A 13,447-nucleotide genomic window follows, 5' to 3' on the forward strand; every position below is an offset into this window, starting at 1 on the left:
CTTTGACACCTGGTGGGAGGGCGTTCCACAGGGTGGGTGCCACTACCGAGAAGGCCCTCATCTCAGTAACTCTTATTACATCCCGTCTAGCAGAAAGATGGAAGGAGAATTGAACTGGCAACATCCCTCTGACTTCTTACTCTCCCTGCCACTATGAGCATTCAGGATTTATGGCGACCCTGCCAAAGCCCTGGTCTCACTATGGAAAGGCGGGCGAGACTTTGCCTAGTTATGGGGATCGCTGTGGTCCCGTCGTTAAAAATATGGTCTGTCTTCTCGCACGCTCCCTGCCGGAGGCCCGTTTCACTCATTCAGAACAAGGGCATTGGCTGAAATTACTTACAAAGTAATTCTGAGCAACTCCCACAAACTATACACAGATCCAGTTTCCACCTGCTTAAAACAAGACAGCCATGCTATACCTGTAACACCTGTTCCGGTTTGAAGCATAGGAAGGGAAGGTGTAGATCCAGATCGATAAGTGGGCTGTCAGGATCCTCCTGAGATGGAAATATTACCTGGAGAGGCTTCGTATTAAATATCTAGGAGGAACAACAGAGTTGGGTGGTCAGCTATTTTTTGTGTCATAACCACAAAGTGCAACTACAATTTATTTTACAAACAAAAACAGTGAAAACAGGCCCAAGAAGACTGGTTTTGCATGCAGAACACTCACAGATCTGAAGTTATAGCACATTTCTTTGCCCAAATGAACAAGCTTTTGTATTATTATTTTTTTGCTCAACTACAGGAAAGGACTAAACAAAGCAACCGGAGAATTTGACAATAGATTAAACTTATCTGACATCTACTGTGATAATGAGCCGTCTAGTCTAATCCCTTTCTGAGCAAGGAAATGTTAATTCATGTGAGAGGGGGCGGGAAGAGAAAATAACAGTTGCATTACTGAGCAGATGAACTGTGAAAACAAATGCAAATTCTGGTGTTAAGTAAGATGAGATTTAGTTAATAACTCCTGTAGAACTTATATTTATTATTTATTATTATTTCAAGCAGAATTATGAGCAGTTGCAATACAGGCTTGGATACTATAACACAAACAGAAAACTTACATTAAATTGCATCACTCGGTGACAAGTTCTCACACAGACTAAAGGTCCTAGGGGAGACTACAGAACTGTTCTGTATTCCCATGATTGCCAAATACTGGAATAAACCCTGAAAACTGTTGTGATCAGATACCTATTGACAAAGGCTCAACCCAGACCCTAGACAGGCTCTGGACAAAGAGAGAGAATGAAGATTGAATGCAAACTCCTACAGTCTGCAATGAAAACAAAAAAAACCAGAAACGCACATTCTTCGATGGATTATGTCATGTCCTGAAAAATAAGGATAACCTCCATTATTCCTCTTTAAAGGTAAAGGGACCCCTGACCATTAGGTCCAGTCGCGACCGACTCTGGGGTTGCGGGGCTCATCTCGCTTTATTGGCTGAGGGAGCCAGCATACAGCTTCTGGGTCATGTGGCCGAACCAGAGCAGCGCACAGAAACACCATTTACCTTCCCGCCAGAGTGGTACCTATTTATCTACTTGCACTTTGACGTCCTTTCGAACTGCTAGGTTGGCAGGAGCAGGGACCGAGCAACAGAAGCTCACCCCATCGCTGGGATTCGAACCGCCGACCTTCTGATCGGCAAGCCCTAGGCTCTGTGGTTTAACCCACAGCGCCAGAACCTAAAAATCCCAGCGTGGGCAGAAAAACGTTGCAGTCCTAAAAGCAGAGTAGAAATAGATGTCCTAAAAGACAGGGAACACCCAAGGCAGAAATGTGTAGGACAGGAACAGAACTTGAATCTTCAAACATGGATTACTGCCAAATAGCAGTAAAGAAGAAGGAAAGGCGATTTCCAGCAGGAAAAGCAGAAGATAGGGAGAGCTAAAGCATTCCCTCCCACACACCCCCATTTCCCCCCTGCAACCCCTCCCTCCCCTACAGTCAAAATAACATGGGAGGGAGAGAGGGAATGCAGAGACAAGATGTTCCCAACCATCGTCTCTCCACTGAAACTCCACTGTCCTATATTATTGCGAATGGCAGGGGTGACCTGAATTTGCAGACACAAGCCTACTGCTGTCTGGTGTCAAGGCACCTTCATTGTGTAGTTTTCTTGATACGCTGAAAGTGCACCTCTCTTTGACAACTGAGATATGCATTCTAGGACACGCCCTCCCCCCTTCATTCTGTAATCTGTTTAAACTGATTCCGAAAGTGTGTTTTTAAAATTGCTGTAAGCCACTTTCCCTTCCTCTCTTATTTTTCCCTAGGCCTGCATAATTTTTTTGTTTTTTATACATATTTTGACTGCGTCAGACCAACACGGCTACCTACCTGAATCTAGAGTAATGTTCCGGTTTGCAGACTTTTTCTGGAAGTCAAACATGCTCTGTTTTGACTGTTACACTTCCAATTTGAGTGCCACACTTCCGTTTTAAGTGTTACACTGAGGTCTGTCTGTTTTTGTTATTTATTTTGCATTTTTGCTTCTGTGGCTCTTTTTCGTTTTGTTTTTGTGACTGTGTGTAACCCAGTTCAGCTACTGACTGATTGAATGATTGTATGACTGCAGTACATTGTTTACTGCTTTCATTTTATGGATCAATGGTCTCGTTAGTAAAATTCATGTTAAACTGCTGTTTTAGGGGTTGTTTTTAAAAGTCTGGAACGGATTAATCCGTTTTGCATTACTTTCTATGGGAAAGCACGCCTTGGTTTAGAAACGCTTTGGTTTTGGAACAGACTTCCGGAACAGATTAAGTTTGAGAACCAAGGTACCACTGTAGACAACAAATTGAAGGGTAAGTTTGGTCTGGAGGGAAAAATGAAGAAAGAAGAAAAGAAGAAGAAGAAGAAGAGGAGGAGGAGGAGGAGGAGGAGTAGTTTGGATTCGATATCCCACTTTTATCACTACCCGAAGGAGTCTCAAAGCGGCTAACATTCTCCTTTCCCTTCCTCCCCCACAACAAACACTCTGTGAGGTGAGTGAGGCTGAGAGACTTCAGAGAAGTGTGACTGGCCCAAGGTCACCCAGCAGCTGCATGTGGAGGAGCAGGGAATTGAACCTGGTTCACCAGATTACGAGTCCACCGCTCTTAACCACTACACCACACTGGCCTAGGGAAAAATAAGAGAGGAAGGGAAAGTGGCCATGAGCCTTTGCTCTTCTGAGCACCATTCATGAACCAAGTTCTTCAGAACAAACGGGTTTTTTTTAAGTTCCTTCATTCCCAGACAAACACTAAGGAAGCTAATATACAGCAGAATAAAATGTAGTATCTTGCAGAATTATTACCAAGTGCAAAGGTCCTGGAGGTGGAGCGGGGATTAAACACAGTCTGGCGGCGAATTCTTTTATATAGTTATCAACATCTAAATCCTTGTAAGACTTCAACTGTGCCAATAAGCTGAAATAAAAAACAATAGCAAATAGAAGTGAAGTGTATGTCAGTAGAAGGCAAAATTATTTTAGTAAAATTCTCTTTCCTTCAAAGTTTTTTTTCTTCTGTACAGTATATATCCACCAACTTACTGTATTCCTTCTTTGTGTTGTCTTTGGTGCCTGCTAAAAACTGCTTTGCTCGAACGAAATATACTTAGATATATTTTTTATATATATATATATACACATTTTTAAAATGTATCTAAATACGTGCCTTGCTTTCGTAAGTTTTTGATGAATATTTTAGTTTGTCTTTAGCTTGAGTAAGTGGTATATAAATTTTGTTAAATAAATCAAAATGCATCACAATATACGTAACTGCAACAGACTAAATCCATGCTTACAACCATCACTAACCTCTGAATAACCGTTGAAAGAAATACATTTTAAGTGCAGTTCTGAACACAGGGAACCCAATTAATTTCCACCTATAAGGACACTGATTAATTATAGCACTGCCTGTTGGGGCATACTTTCCTTCCAATCTGCAAACCTACTTGGAAGGACAGTTCTAAAATAAATCGTTTCCTGTTACACACTGATTTTGAAGACAGAGACCGTTCAAGCAAAATGCTGCAGCGTTGCCTACAAATAGGTGAATCTGCTGCCTTAATTTGGCTGCCTTTGCCTCCCAACAGTTGCAATTGGTCACTAAAAGCTCCCTTACTGTGATATAGCATATTTCGACAGCTTCTGTAACAAATAAAATCACAGCCATGGCTGCAAGTTACTGCCATTGAAGTAGCTTAGATCATAATCCTTACCAGGAGAGACAGTCTTTGAGGGCATTGAAGTAGGGATACCTAGATATGATGCACACTGCAAATGGCACAAAATATGAAGCAGATCTGGAGCTCTTTGCCGTTTCCCAAGAAGCTTGTCCATTATAGAAGATGTGGGCATCCTGCAAGAAAAATGCATGTTACTTTAGGCACTTGTCAAAAATTTTCAGTTTTGGAAAACCAAGAAGCACATTTACAAAATACAGGACATAATGTTGACTTTAAGAACATGTTGCAGTACATATTAGGCACTCAAGACCCATTCTAATTCTATAATAACAATAACAACAACAACAATAATAACAACAACAATAACAACAACAACAACAACAACAACAACAACAACAACAACAACAACAACAATAATAAATAAATAATTTTTTATTTATACCATGCCCATCTGGTTGGGTTTCCCCAGCCAGCTCCCAACAGTATATTATTATTATTATTATTATCATCATCATCATCATTAAAAGCGATAAACATCAAACATTACAAACCTCCCTATACAGGGCTGCCTTCAGATGTCTTCTAAAAGTCAGATATTTGTTTATTTCCTTGACATCTGATGGGAGGGTGCCACCAGGGCTGCCTTCAGATGTCTTCTAAAAGTCAGATATTTGTTTATTTCCTTGACATCCGATGGGAGGGTGCCACCACCAAGAAGGCCCTCTGCCTGGTTCCCTGTAACCACACTTCTCGCAGGGAGGGAACCGCCAGAAGGCCCTCAGCGCTGGACCTCGGAGCTGAACGATGGGGGTGGAGACGCTCCTTCAGATACACTGGACCAAGGCCGTTTAGGGCTTTAAAGGTCAGCACCAACACTTTGAATTGTGTTTGGAAACGTACTGGGAGCCAGTGTAGGTCTTTCAGGGCCAGTGTTATACGGTGTTCTATTCTTTTGGGAATTCCCATGTTCTGCTTACAAAAGCCACCCTACAGCTTTATGGTCACATGTTAAGAACAAGTTACCTGAGTTGACAAAGTCGAAAGCATTCGCCCTAGTTATATCTGTGACTAGAACTCACAATCAAGAACTCTGCTGGGTCTTCTTCTTCAGAGAGGTGTGCCCTGTACTGTAAAAACTTAGCAGTAGCTAAAGATACAGGCACTAGATGACTAATTTTGAGAATGGTCAGCATTTGCTAATGATCAGCTCAGCATTTGGGCTTGTCGGATTAGGAGCACAGCAGCAGGCTAAACAACCTACCTGCATAGGCCGGTAATACTGTGCGACAACACCATACGTTCTGTTACCACAGACGTCGGTAAAAACAAGGAAATGGATGCGGTCTTCCGTGGATTCCAATGCTATATTAAATCCTCCTGCAAATGAGATCAATGTATTGTAAGGCACAATGCCAATAAAAGTTAGCAGTAGTGAACACTGTTACGAATTGCCATCTTCAGATGAAGGGCAGTATAGGTAAAGGTAAAGGGACCCCTGACCATTAGGTCCAGTCGTGACCGACTCTAGGGTTGCAGCACTCATCTCACTTTATTGGCCAAGGGAGCCAGCGTACAGCTTCCAGGTCATGTGGCCAGCATGACTAAGCCGCTTCTGGCAAACCAGAGCAGCACACGGCAACGCCGTTTACCTTCCCGCCGGAGTGGTACCTATTGATCTACTTGCACTTTGACATGCTTTCAAACTGCTAGGTTGGCAGGAGCAGGGACCAAGAGACAGGAGCTCACCCCGTCGCGGGGATTCGAACCACCAACCTTCTGATCGGCAAGTCCTAGGCTCTGTGGTTTAACCCACAGAGTCCTAGGCTCTGTGGTTTAACCTGCGTCCCTCTTGTGAATCTTTGTACTTTTGTCCATTTACTGAATTTATTTTTCCCGATTTAAACTATAAAATGGTGATTCTCTTGAGTGAAAATGAGAGTACCCCTGAACATTTTTTTAAGAAAAAAAGCACTGTATCTATCTATCATCAATAAAATGATTCCCACTTTTCCAGAAGCACTACAAGTCCCCTGCTTTTATGCATCAATATTGATCCTATTCGTTAACAGACATGAAACTGATTATTAAAATGACAGGGGCTCACATTACCTGGAAAGCAAAGCTGTGGCAATCCGTTAAGGTCAATGTCTATAGGGATGGTAATATCTTCAGTCTCAGGAATTTTATGGGCTCCATTCAGAGCTTTTGCAGTGTCAATCTTGGATTTCTCTTTCTTTTTCCGAAAGGAACGCCGTTTCCCTTTATTGAACGCATTCCTATTTATATTTGTGGTTTGCAACTCCTCCTTGCTGATGAACGGAGGTACAAAAACAGAAAGTACTTCTGGTTCGAACGGAGGGGCACTTCTTATGTCATGTCTGTGAGCAACCTAAAAACAATAAAATAATAACAATTCTTATTTTGTCCCCAAATGATGGTTCAAATATAGAAATTTACTTCTGTTACTACTTAGCAGCAATTTATTTTTGTTATGAAACAATCCACCCTAACTAAAACAATATTTTTAAAAGAATGTTACTAATATTATTTGGCAATAATTACTTCTTCAGTCTTCATCCTCTTATGTATTATCTTCATTTTGTACGTGGTGCTCTCTGCACACATATCCGATACTAAATTCTACTGTACCTGTTGAATTGTACTTCCAAGTAAACAAACTCTAAGTCTTCTAGTTCAAAATCAAAGCCAAGAGCATTTAACTAGGTGCAAAAGTCCATCCACTGTCAGTTCTTTCTTCAAGAATTAATAACAAACACACATTAACTGAAACATTAGCAACGTTATTATTTCAATTTGTTACCTACCTTTCAACCTAAGATCCCGGGGCAGGTTACAGCAATTAAATCGCAATGTTAAAAGCAGTTCAAAAGAATTTACCATCACAAAAATATGGTGGGCCCTAAAACTAGACACCCCGGGTGTCAAAAAGCAAAGGTAAAGAGGTATGTCTTTAGCATTCGATGAAGATGCCAAACACACCTCTATGGGGAGAGAGCTCCACAGCTTTGTGGCTGTCACAGAGAATAGGTAAAGGTAAAAGGTAAAAGAACCCTGGACGGTTAAGTCCAGTGAAAGGCGACTATGGGGTTGCGGCACTCATCTCGCTTCAGGCCGAGGGAGACGGCGTTTGTCCACAGACAGCCTTCTGGGTCATGTAGCTAGCTTGACTAAACCACTTCTGGCGCAACAGAACACCGTGACGGAAGCCAGAGCGCACAGAAACGCCATTAACTACTCATCACAGTGGTAACTATTTATCTACTTGTGCTGGTGTGCACAACTGCTAGGTTGGCAGAAGCTGGGACAGAGCAACGGGCGCTCACCCTGTCACAGGGATTCGAACCTCTGACCTTCCGATCAGCAAGCCCAAGACCACAGCACCACCCGCATCACAGAGAATGTCCTCCCCCAGGCCACCAGCATCCCAAGCTTACAGAAGTGATGGAACAACCAACAGGGACTGCTCTGCTAATCTTAACACCCAAGGGGATCTGTACGAAAGGAGGCAAGCCTTCAGATGCTTGGAGCCTGAGTCATTTGAGGCTTTAAACATTAACACGAGCACCTTGAATTGGGCCCAGAAATAGAACTGGCAATCAGTGCTGCTGTTTTGCAAGATCTAAATGGAACCCAAACAGTAATCCGGCTGCTGGATTTTGAACCTACCAAAGTTTCTCGTTCATCTTCAAGAGCATCCCCAAGCACAGTGCAGTCATCCAAATGGGATGCTACCAGAGCCATGTCACTTCCTGTCCAGAAGGGGCCACAGCTGTTGAACCAGCCATGGCTGGAAAAAGACACTCCAAGCCATCGAGGTCATCTAAGCTTCCAGATCCAGGAGGACCTCCAAGCTGTGAACCTCCTTTTTCCAAAAGACTGCAACCCTGTCCAAACCCCTACCCACATCCTGGACATGAGTAGGTCAGGACCTTAAACTCAGTCTACAGTAAAAGTCACAAATAATGGGTTGTGTCCATGTTAGTCCTACTCAAACTGGACATGAGGAACTTAGGTTCGTTTATGTCAAGGGGCCTACTCATCAGCATCTGTCTGTCTCGAGAGACAATGGAGTGCACCCCCAGAGGTGAAGTCAAACCACTGCATTAGCAAGACCAAAGTGACCTCTTCAGTGTGTACGGAGGTCCTGGGCTGCCCAGAAGACAATCCCCACCTCCTGGCCTCACTGGTGTGGTCCAAAGGAAGCAGAGCAAGATGTTTGGCACCAGCTTGGCTGCAGGAGTTGCTGGTAGGGGGTGTACGAGGCAACATCCAGCTATCTTAAGAGACTCCTGCAAATTTGTGTAGTTTATACTCCAGGCTTCCTCAGCCTCGGCCCTCCAGATGTTTTGAGATTACAATTCCCAACATCCCTGACCACTGGTCCTGCTAGCTAGGGATCATGGGAGTTGTAGGCCAAAAAACATCTGGAGGGCCGAGGTTGACAAAGCCTGTTATACTCCCTAGACCAGAGGTCGGCAACGTGTGGCCTATGGGCTGGATGTGGCCCACGAAGGCCAGTTTAGCGGCCCACGAGCTGCCCACAAACTGAGCCACCCGCATGGCAAGTCCCCCGTGCACTGCGCTAAACCAGCACAGCATGGCACGGGGACTCGCCAAGTGGCGCCGGAAATGGCATCTGCACACGTGCAGATACCAGAAATCACGTCTGCGCATGTCCAGATGCCGAAAATTGTTTTGGGACTACAACTCCCATCACCCCAAGCTAACAGGACCAGTGGTCAGGGATGATGGGAATTGTAGTCCCAAAACATCTGGATGGCAGAGTTTGCCTATGCATGGTCTAGTAGTTAACAATATTGGAAGCAAAGTCAAGAAATCCTAAGCTAATACAGATTCTATGCCGGTTTCTCAGGAACTTGCGACACCCTTAAATCTATCTTGCTTCAAGACATTTTTCTTTTCAATTTTATGCAAAGCATGACCATTATCAACCAATAAAACCAAATAAAATCAACTAAGCACGTTGATCTTCATCTAGTTCATTCTACTGAAGTCAGTTTGTAAGATGTCGGTGGCGAAACAAACTAAGCATGCTATTTTGCAACCAGTTCAGTTCATTCTGCTGAAACTGACTCATAGGAAGAAGTCTTCTATAGGAAGTGTCCATGCCACTCCATCATACTCTATTTCAGATGGTGCCCCCCCAAAATGTTGCTGAACTCCAGCTCCCATTAGCCCCAGCCAGAGATGGTGGGAACCACATGGCTTACCCCTGCTCTAGGCAAATCATTAAACCGCCTTCAGGATCAGGAAGCAATGCCCTTCCCTGGGGTAAGGGGGCAGACCTACCAATGGCTATCAGAATGCCTATCAGCTTTTCCCCATTCCCAGTCAAGCCATGAGATGAACAGCTGCCAATGGGAATAGCTTTCAGTCAATGAAAAAAGAAAGATTTAAATGGCAAGGATGTTTCATATAACTGCCTAAGCATGAAAGCAGTGGTGGTGCCCGGGAAAGGGGATCTGGGAACCAAAAGAGTACTTATCAAAATCATATTGCCGTTTTCAGCGGATAATAAATCAGTTTGACACCCTGGTCATATGAATGACACCCTACTTTAGATTCAGGTAGGTAGCCATGTTGGTCAGATGCAGTCAAAATAAATATTAAAAAATTGTCCAGCAGCACCTTAGAGACCAACTAAGTTTGTTCTGGGTATAAGCTATACCCAGAACAAACTTAAAAGGTAAAGGATCCCTGACAGTTAAGAAGTCCAGTTGCAAACGATTCTGGGGTTGCGGTGTTCATCTCACTTTACTGGCCGAGGGAGCCGGCGTTTGTCCGCAGACAGTTTTTCCGGGTCATGTGGCCAGCATGACTAAGTCGCTTCTAGCGAAACCAGAGCAGTGCACGGAAACGCCGTTTACCTCCCCGCTGGAGTGGTACCTATTTATCTACTTGCACTTTGACATGCTTTCGAACTGCTAGGTTGGCAGGAGCTGGGACCGAACAATGGGAGCTCACCCCGTCGCAGGGATTCGAACCGCAGACCTTCCAATCAGCAAGCCCAAGGCTTAGTGGTTTACACCACAGTGCCATCCACGTCCCTAGAACAAACTTAGTTGGTCTCTAAGGTGCTACTGGACTTTATTTATTTATTTATTTATTTAACCCTACTTTAGAGGCCACACAAACGTCACAATGCCACATAGTCGTTGTCATTCCTCACACAAACTCTTCCCACCAACAAAGGAGCTGTGGATCCACTTTTAGAACAACCTGTAACCAATTCAGATGGAAGATAGTTGTTCAACAAACGTGCTATTCTGCTTAAATAGCCCTCATCAGAAAAGAAAACAGCAACATAGTCGGCAATTTGGAGGGAGGATACTTCTGATGAAGTAGAGAAGTCTACAAAAGCTTATGACATAAGCTTATTGGACGAAAGAAGAATGGCAGACAAAATTAATGGACTACACAGAATTAGATAAAATGACAAGAAGGATTCGAAACCTGCAGGACCAGAGATTCACAGAAAATTGGAAGAAATATACAAACTATTTGAAGAAGAAGAGAAGAAGAGGAAGAGTTTGGATTTGATATCCCGCCTTTCACTCCCCTTCAGGAGTCTCAAAGCGGCTAACAATCTCCTTTCCCTTCCTCCCCCACAACAAACACTCTGTGAGGTGAGTGGGGCTGAGAGACTTCAAAGAAGTGTGACTGGCCCAAGGTCACCCAGCAGCTGCATGTGGAGGAGCGGAGACGCGAACCTGGTCCCCCAGATTACGTGACTACCGCTCTTAACCACTACACCACACTGGGTCTCAAGAGCAACTGTAATCAACAAATTACGCTAGTAGGACTACAAGAAGTTTTGTAAGGAGAAATATATGAAACATTGAAAAGTAGAAAAAGAATAGAGATATTAGTTACGAGATTTAAATGTAATAGTGAAAGTAAGAAATGTACTGTATTAAGTGATTAGATTGGAAAATTTTCAGAGGTGATTGATGAAAGTCAAAAAAATTGTATAAGATGTAAAAGTATGTTTAATTACTGTTGAAAATGATATGTTAAAAACTAATATATATATATATATATAGTGGTACCTCAGGTTAAGTACTTAATTCGTTCTGGAGGTCCGTACTTAACCTGAAACTGTTCTTAACCTGAAGCACCACTTTAGCTAATGGGCCTCCTGCTGCCGTCGCGCCACCGGAGCACGATTTCTGTTCTTATCCTGAAGCAAAGTTCTTAACCCGAGGTACTATTTCTGGGTTAGCGGAGTCTGTAACCTGAAGCGTCTGTAACCTGAAGCGTATGTAACACGAGGTACTACTGTATATAAGAAAAATAAGCTTATTGGCCTTTAAAATCCTACAAGACTCTTGGTGTGTGTTTTCCCTGCAAGCAACCAACACAGCTAACCCTCTGGAAACCATAAGGGCTTGGTGATTAAGACTTAAGTGTTGCAGCATGCTAATGAAACGTCACAGGCTGGTGACATGCCCACTTTAAAGCAAAGTGGCACATCTCCATTTCACAACATCTCAACTCTTAGGAAGTGGCGGCGGTTGTTTCTTTTTGTTTTTTTAATCTGCAAAAACCACATACTCACCTTGCAAAAGGAAATAATTTTTAAGTCTTCCCCTGCCCCCAAGCTCGTAACATGTAAATAAAGGCCAAAGAAGGAAGTTGACAAATTAGTGGGACAGGCGAGATAATCTTAAACTCCTGCGATCTATTATGTATTTACAAGGGGATCTGTGGTAAAGAAGCTGTGTTGTCGTTGTTTTTTCCTTCTCAGCCTCAGGGTGGATTTACCAGTTTGTCAGCGCATCAGGAACACGCTAACAGCTTTGCACAGTTACATAGCACAGAAATGCAGCCGCGCTGGTTTTAAACGGATCTCAAGGGTGAATAGAAAGCGATTTGTTCCACCTTTCTCCTGCAGTCACCAACCCTGCGAAAGCATAGCAGCTTAGTCCCTTCTCCCTTTTTACCTGGTACATTTCCTTCTCCCTTTCTTTAGGGACGCCGACCAACACGCAGATCTCCAGCACTGAAGAAGGGAGCACATCTTCCATAGCACAAGAAGCAGAGGAACCCGGGCTGCTTCCTGCCCCTTCCAGACGGAGCCCACAGACCCTGGACAGCCAAGTTCAGTTCCTCCAGCCCTGTAGAAAGAAGGGAAGAGGAGAATGGAGGTGAAGACAGCAGCCTCCTGGCTTCCGAGAAGGAAAGAAACAAACGAGGTCTGTGTCATCCGCTATGGGAGGAGCCTCTGAAAACTCCTCACTCAGAGGGCTGGATAAAAGTTAAAAACCAACAGGGAAAGGGATCAAAAGGAAAGTTGACACCTGCAAGGAGTAGCAAATCTCACCCCATGGCACTTCTGTCTCCAAGCACCCTTTGCAACGAAACAGGGGGGGAGTTGGTCCCAAAATAAGGAATAAAAGCAGCCTTCAGTCTCTGCTCGCCCTGGGATGGGGTTGCCTGATCGTCTCTTCACTTATTTTGGGTGCATTTTTTCACTTTCTTTTTTAATCTCCAAATTGACAGCAAAGGGGGGTGAGATGGGGGGCTCCCTCGTCCCGATTTCTTCACCCGACACTAAAATTTGGGGAGGGGGGATTTGTTGGCCAGCTCACCGCATTCAAACAATATAATAATAATAATAATAATAATAATAATAATAATAATAATAATAATTTATTATTTATACCCCGACCATCTGGCTGGGTTTCCCCAGCCACTCTGGGCGGCTTCCAACAAAACACTAAAATACAATAACCTATTAAACATTAAAAGCTTCCCTAAACAGGGCTGCCTTCAGATGTCTTCTAAAAGTTTGGTAGTTGTTTTTCTCTTTGACATCTGGTGGGAGGGAGTTCCACAGGGCGGGCGCCACTACTGAGAAGGCCCAATGAACAACACCCCAATGAAGGGGGTTTCGTTGGGAAACTGGGGGTGGCATATAGCCCTAACTTCAAGCTCAGCTCCCCAACACCCACAAAATAATGTGGGGGGGGGGAAGAAGCAGTCCTCTCTTAAGCTGGCTCTCCTGACATCCATCTGCCCATTTGCAGAGGCTTTGAATCACAGGATCATAGACTCTAGTTGGAAGGGAACCCCAAAGTCATCTAGTCCAACCCCCTGCAATGTAGGAATCTCAACATATGGTCGCCCCACCCCAACATCCAATTTGAAACCGTACAGGACCTCGCTTAGCTTTGCAAATGTGCCAGCAGTTTTATTTTAATCTTGTTTT

The 13,447-nt window shown here is 43.8% G+C and overlaps 1 protein-coding gene across 1 annotated transcript in view; it reads right to left on the minus strand.

Moving 5' to 3' along the window:
- The window catches only part of DENND3 (DENN domain containing 3), a 48,768-nt gene extending 36,505 nt beyond the window's left edge, over positions 1-12,263 (minus strand). The window contains exons 1-6 of the mRNA XM_053395190.1: positions 12,180-12,263; positions 6,304-6,583; positions 5,456-5,571; positions 4,228-4,367; positions 3,317-3,428; positions 423-542 (exon numbers count right to left, since the gene is read on the minus strand). Coding sequence (XP_053251165.1) covers positions 423-542; positions 3,317-3,428; positions 4,228-4,367; positions 5,456-5,571; positions 6,304-6,583; positions 12,180-12,263 — 852 coding nt within the window. The remainder of the gene's footprint in view (positions 1-422; positions 543-3,316; positions 3,429-4,227; positions 4,368-5,455; positions 5,572-6,303; positions 6,584-12,179) is intronic.
- Between the last annotated feature and the right edge of the window lie 1,184 nt (positions 12,264-13,447).

The sequence above is a fragment of the Podarcis raffonei genome, chromosome 7 (genome assembly GCF_027172205.1).
Source record: "Podarcis raffonei isolate rPodRaf1 chromosome 7, rPodRaf1.pri, whole genome shotgun sequence".
NCBI lineage: Eukaryota > Metazoa > Chordata > Lepidosauria > Squamata > Lacertidae > Podarcis > Podarcis raffonei.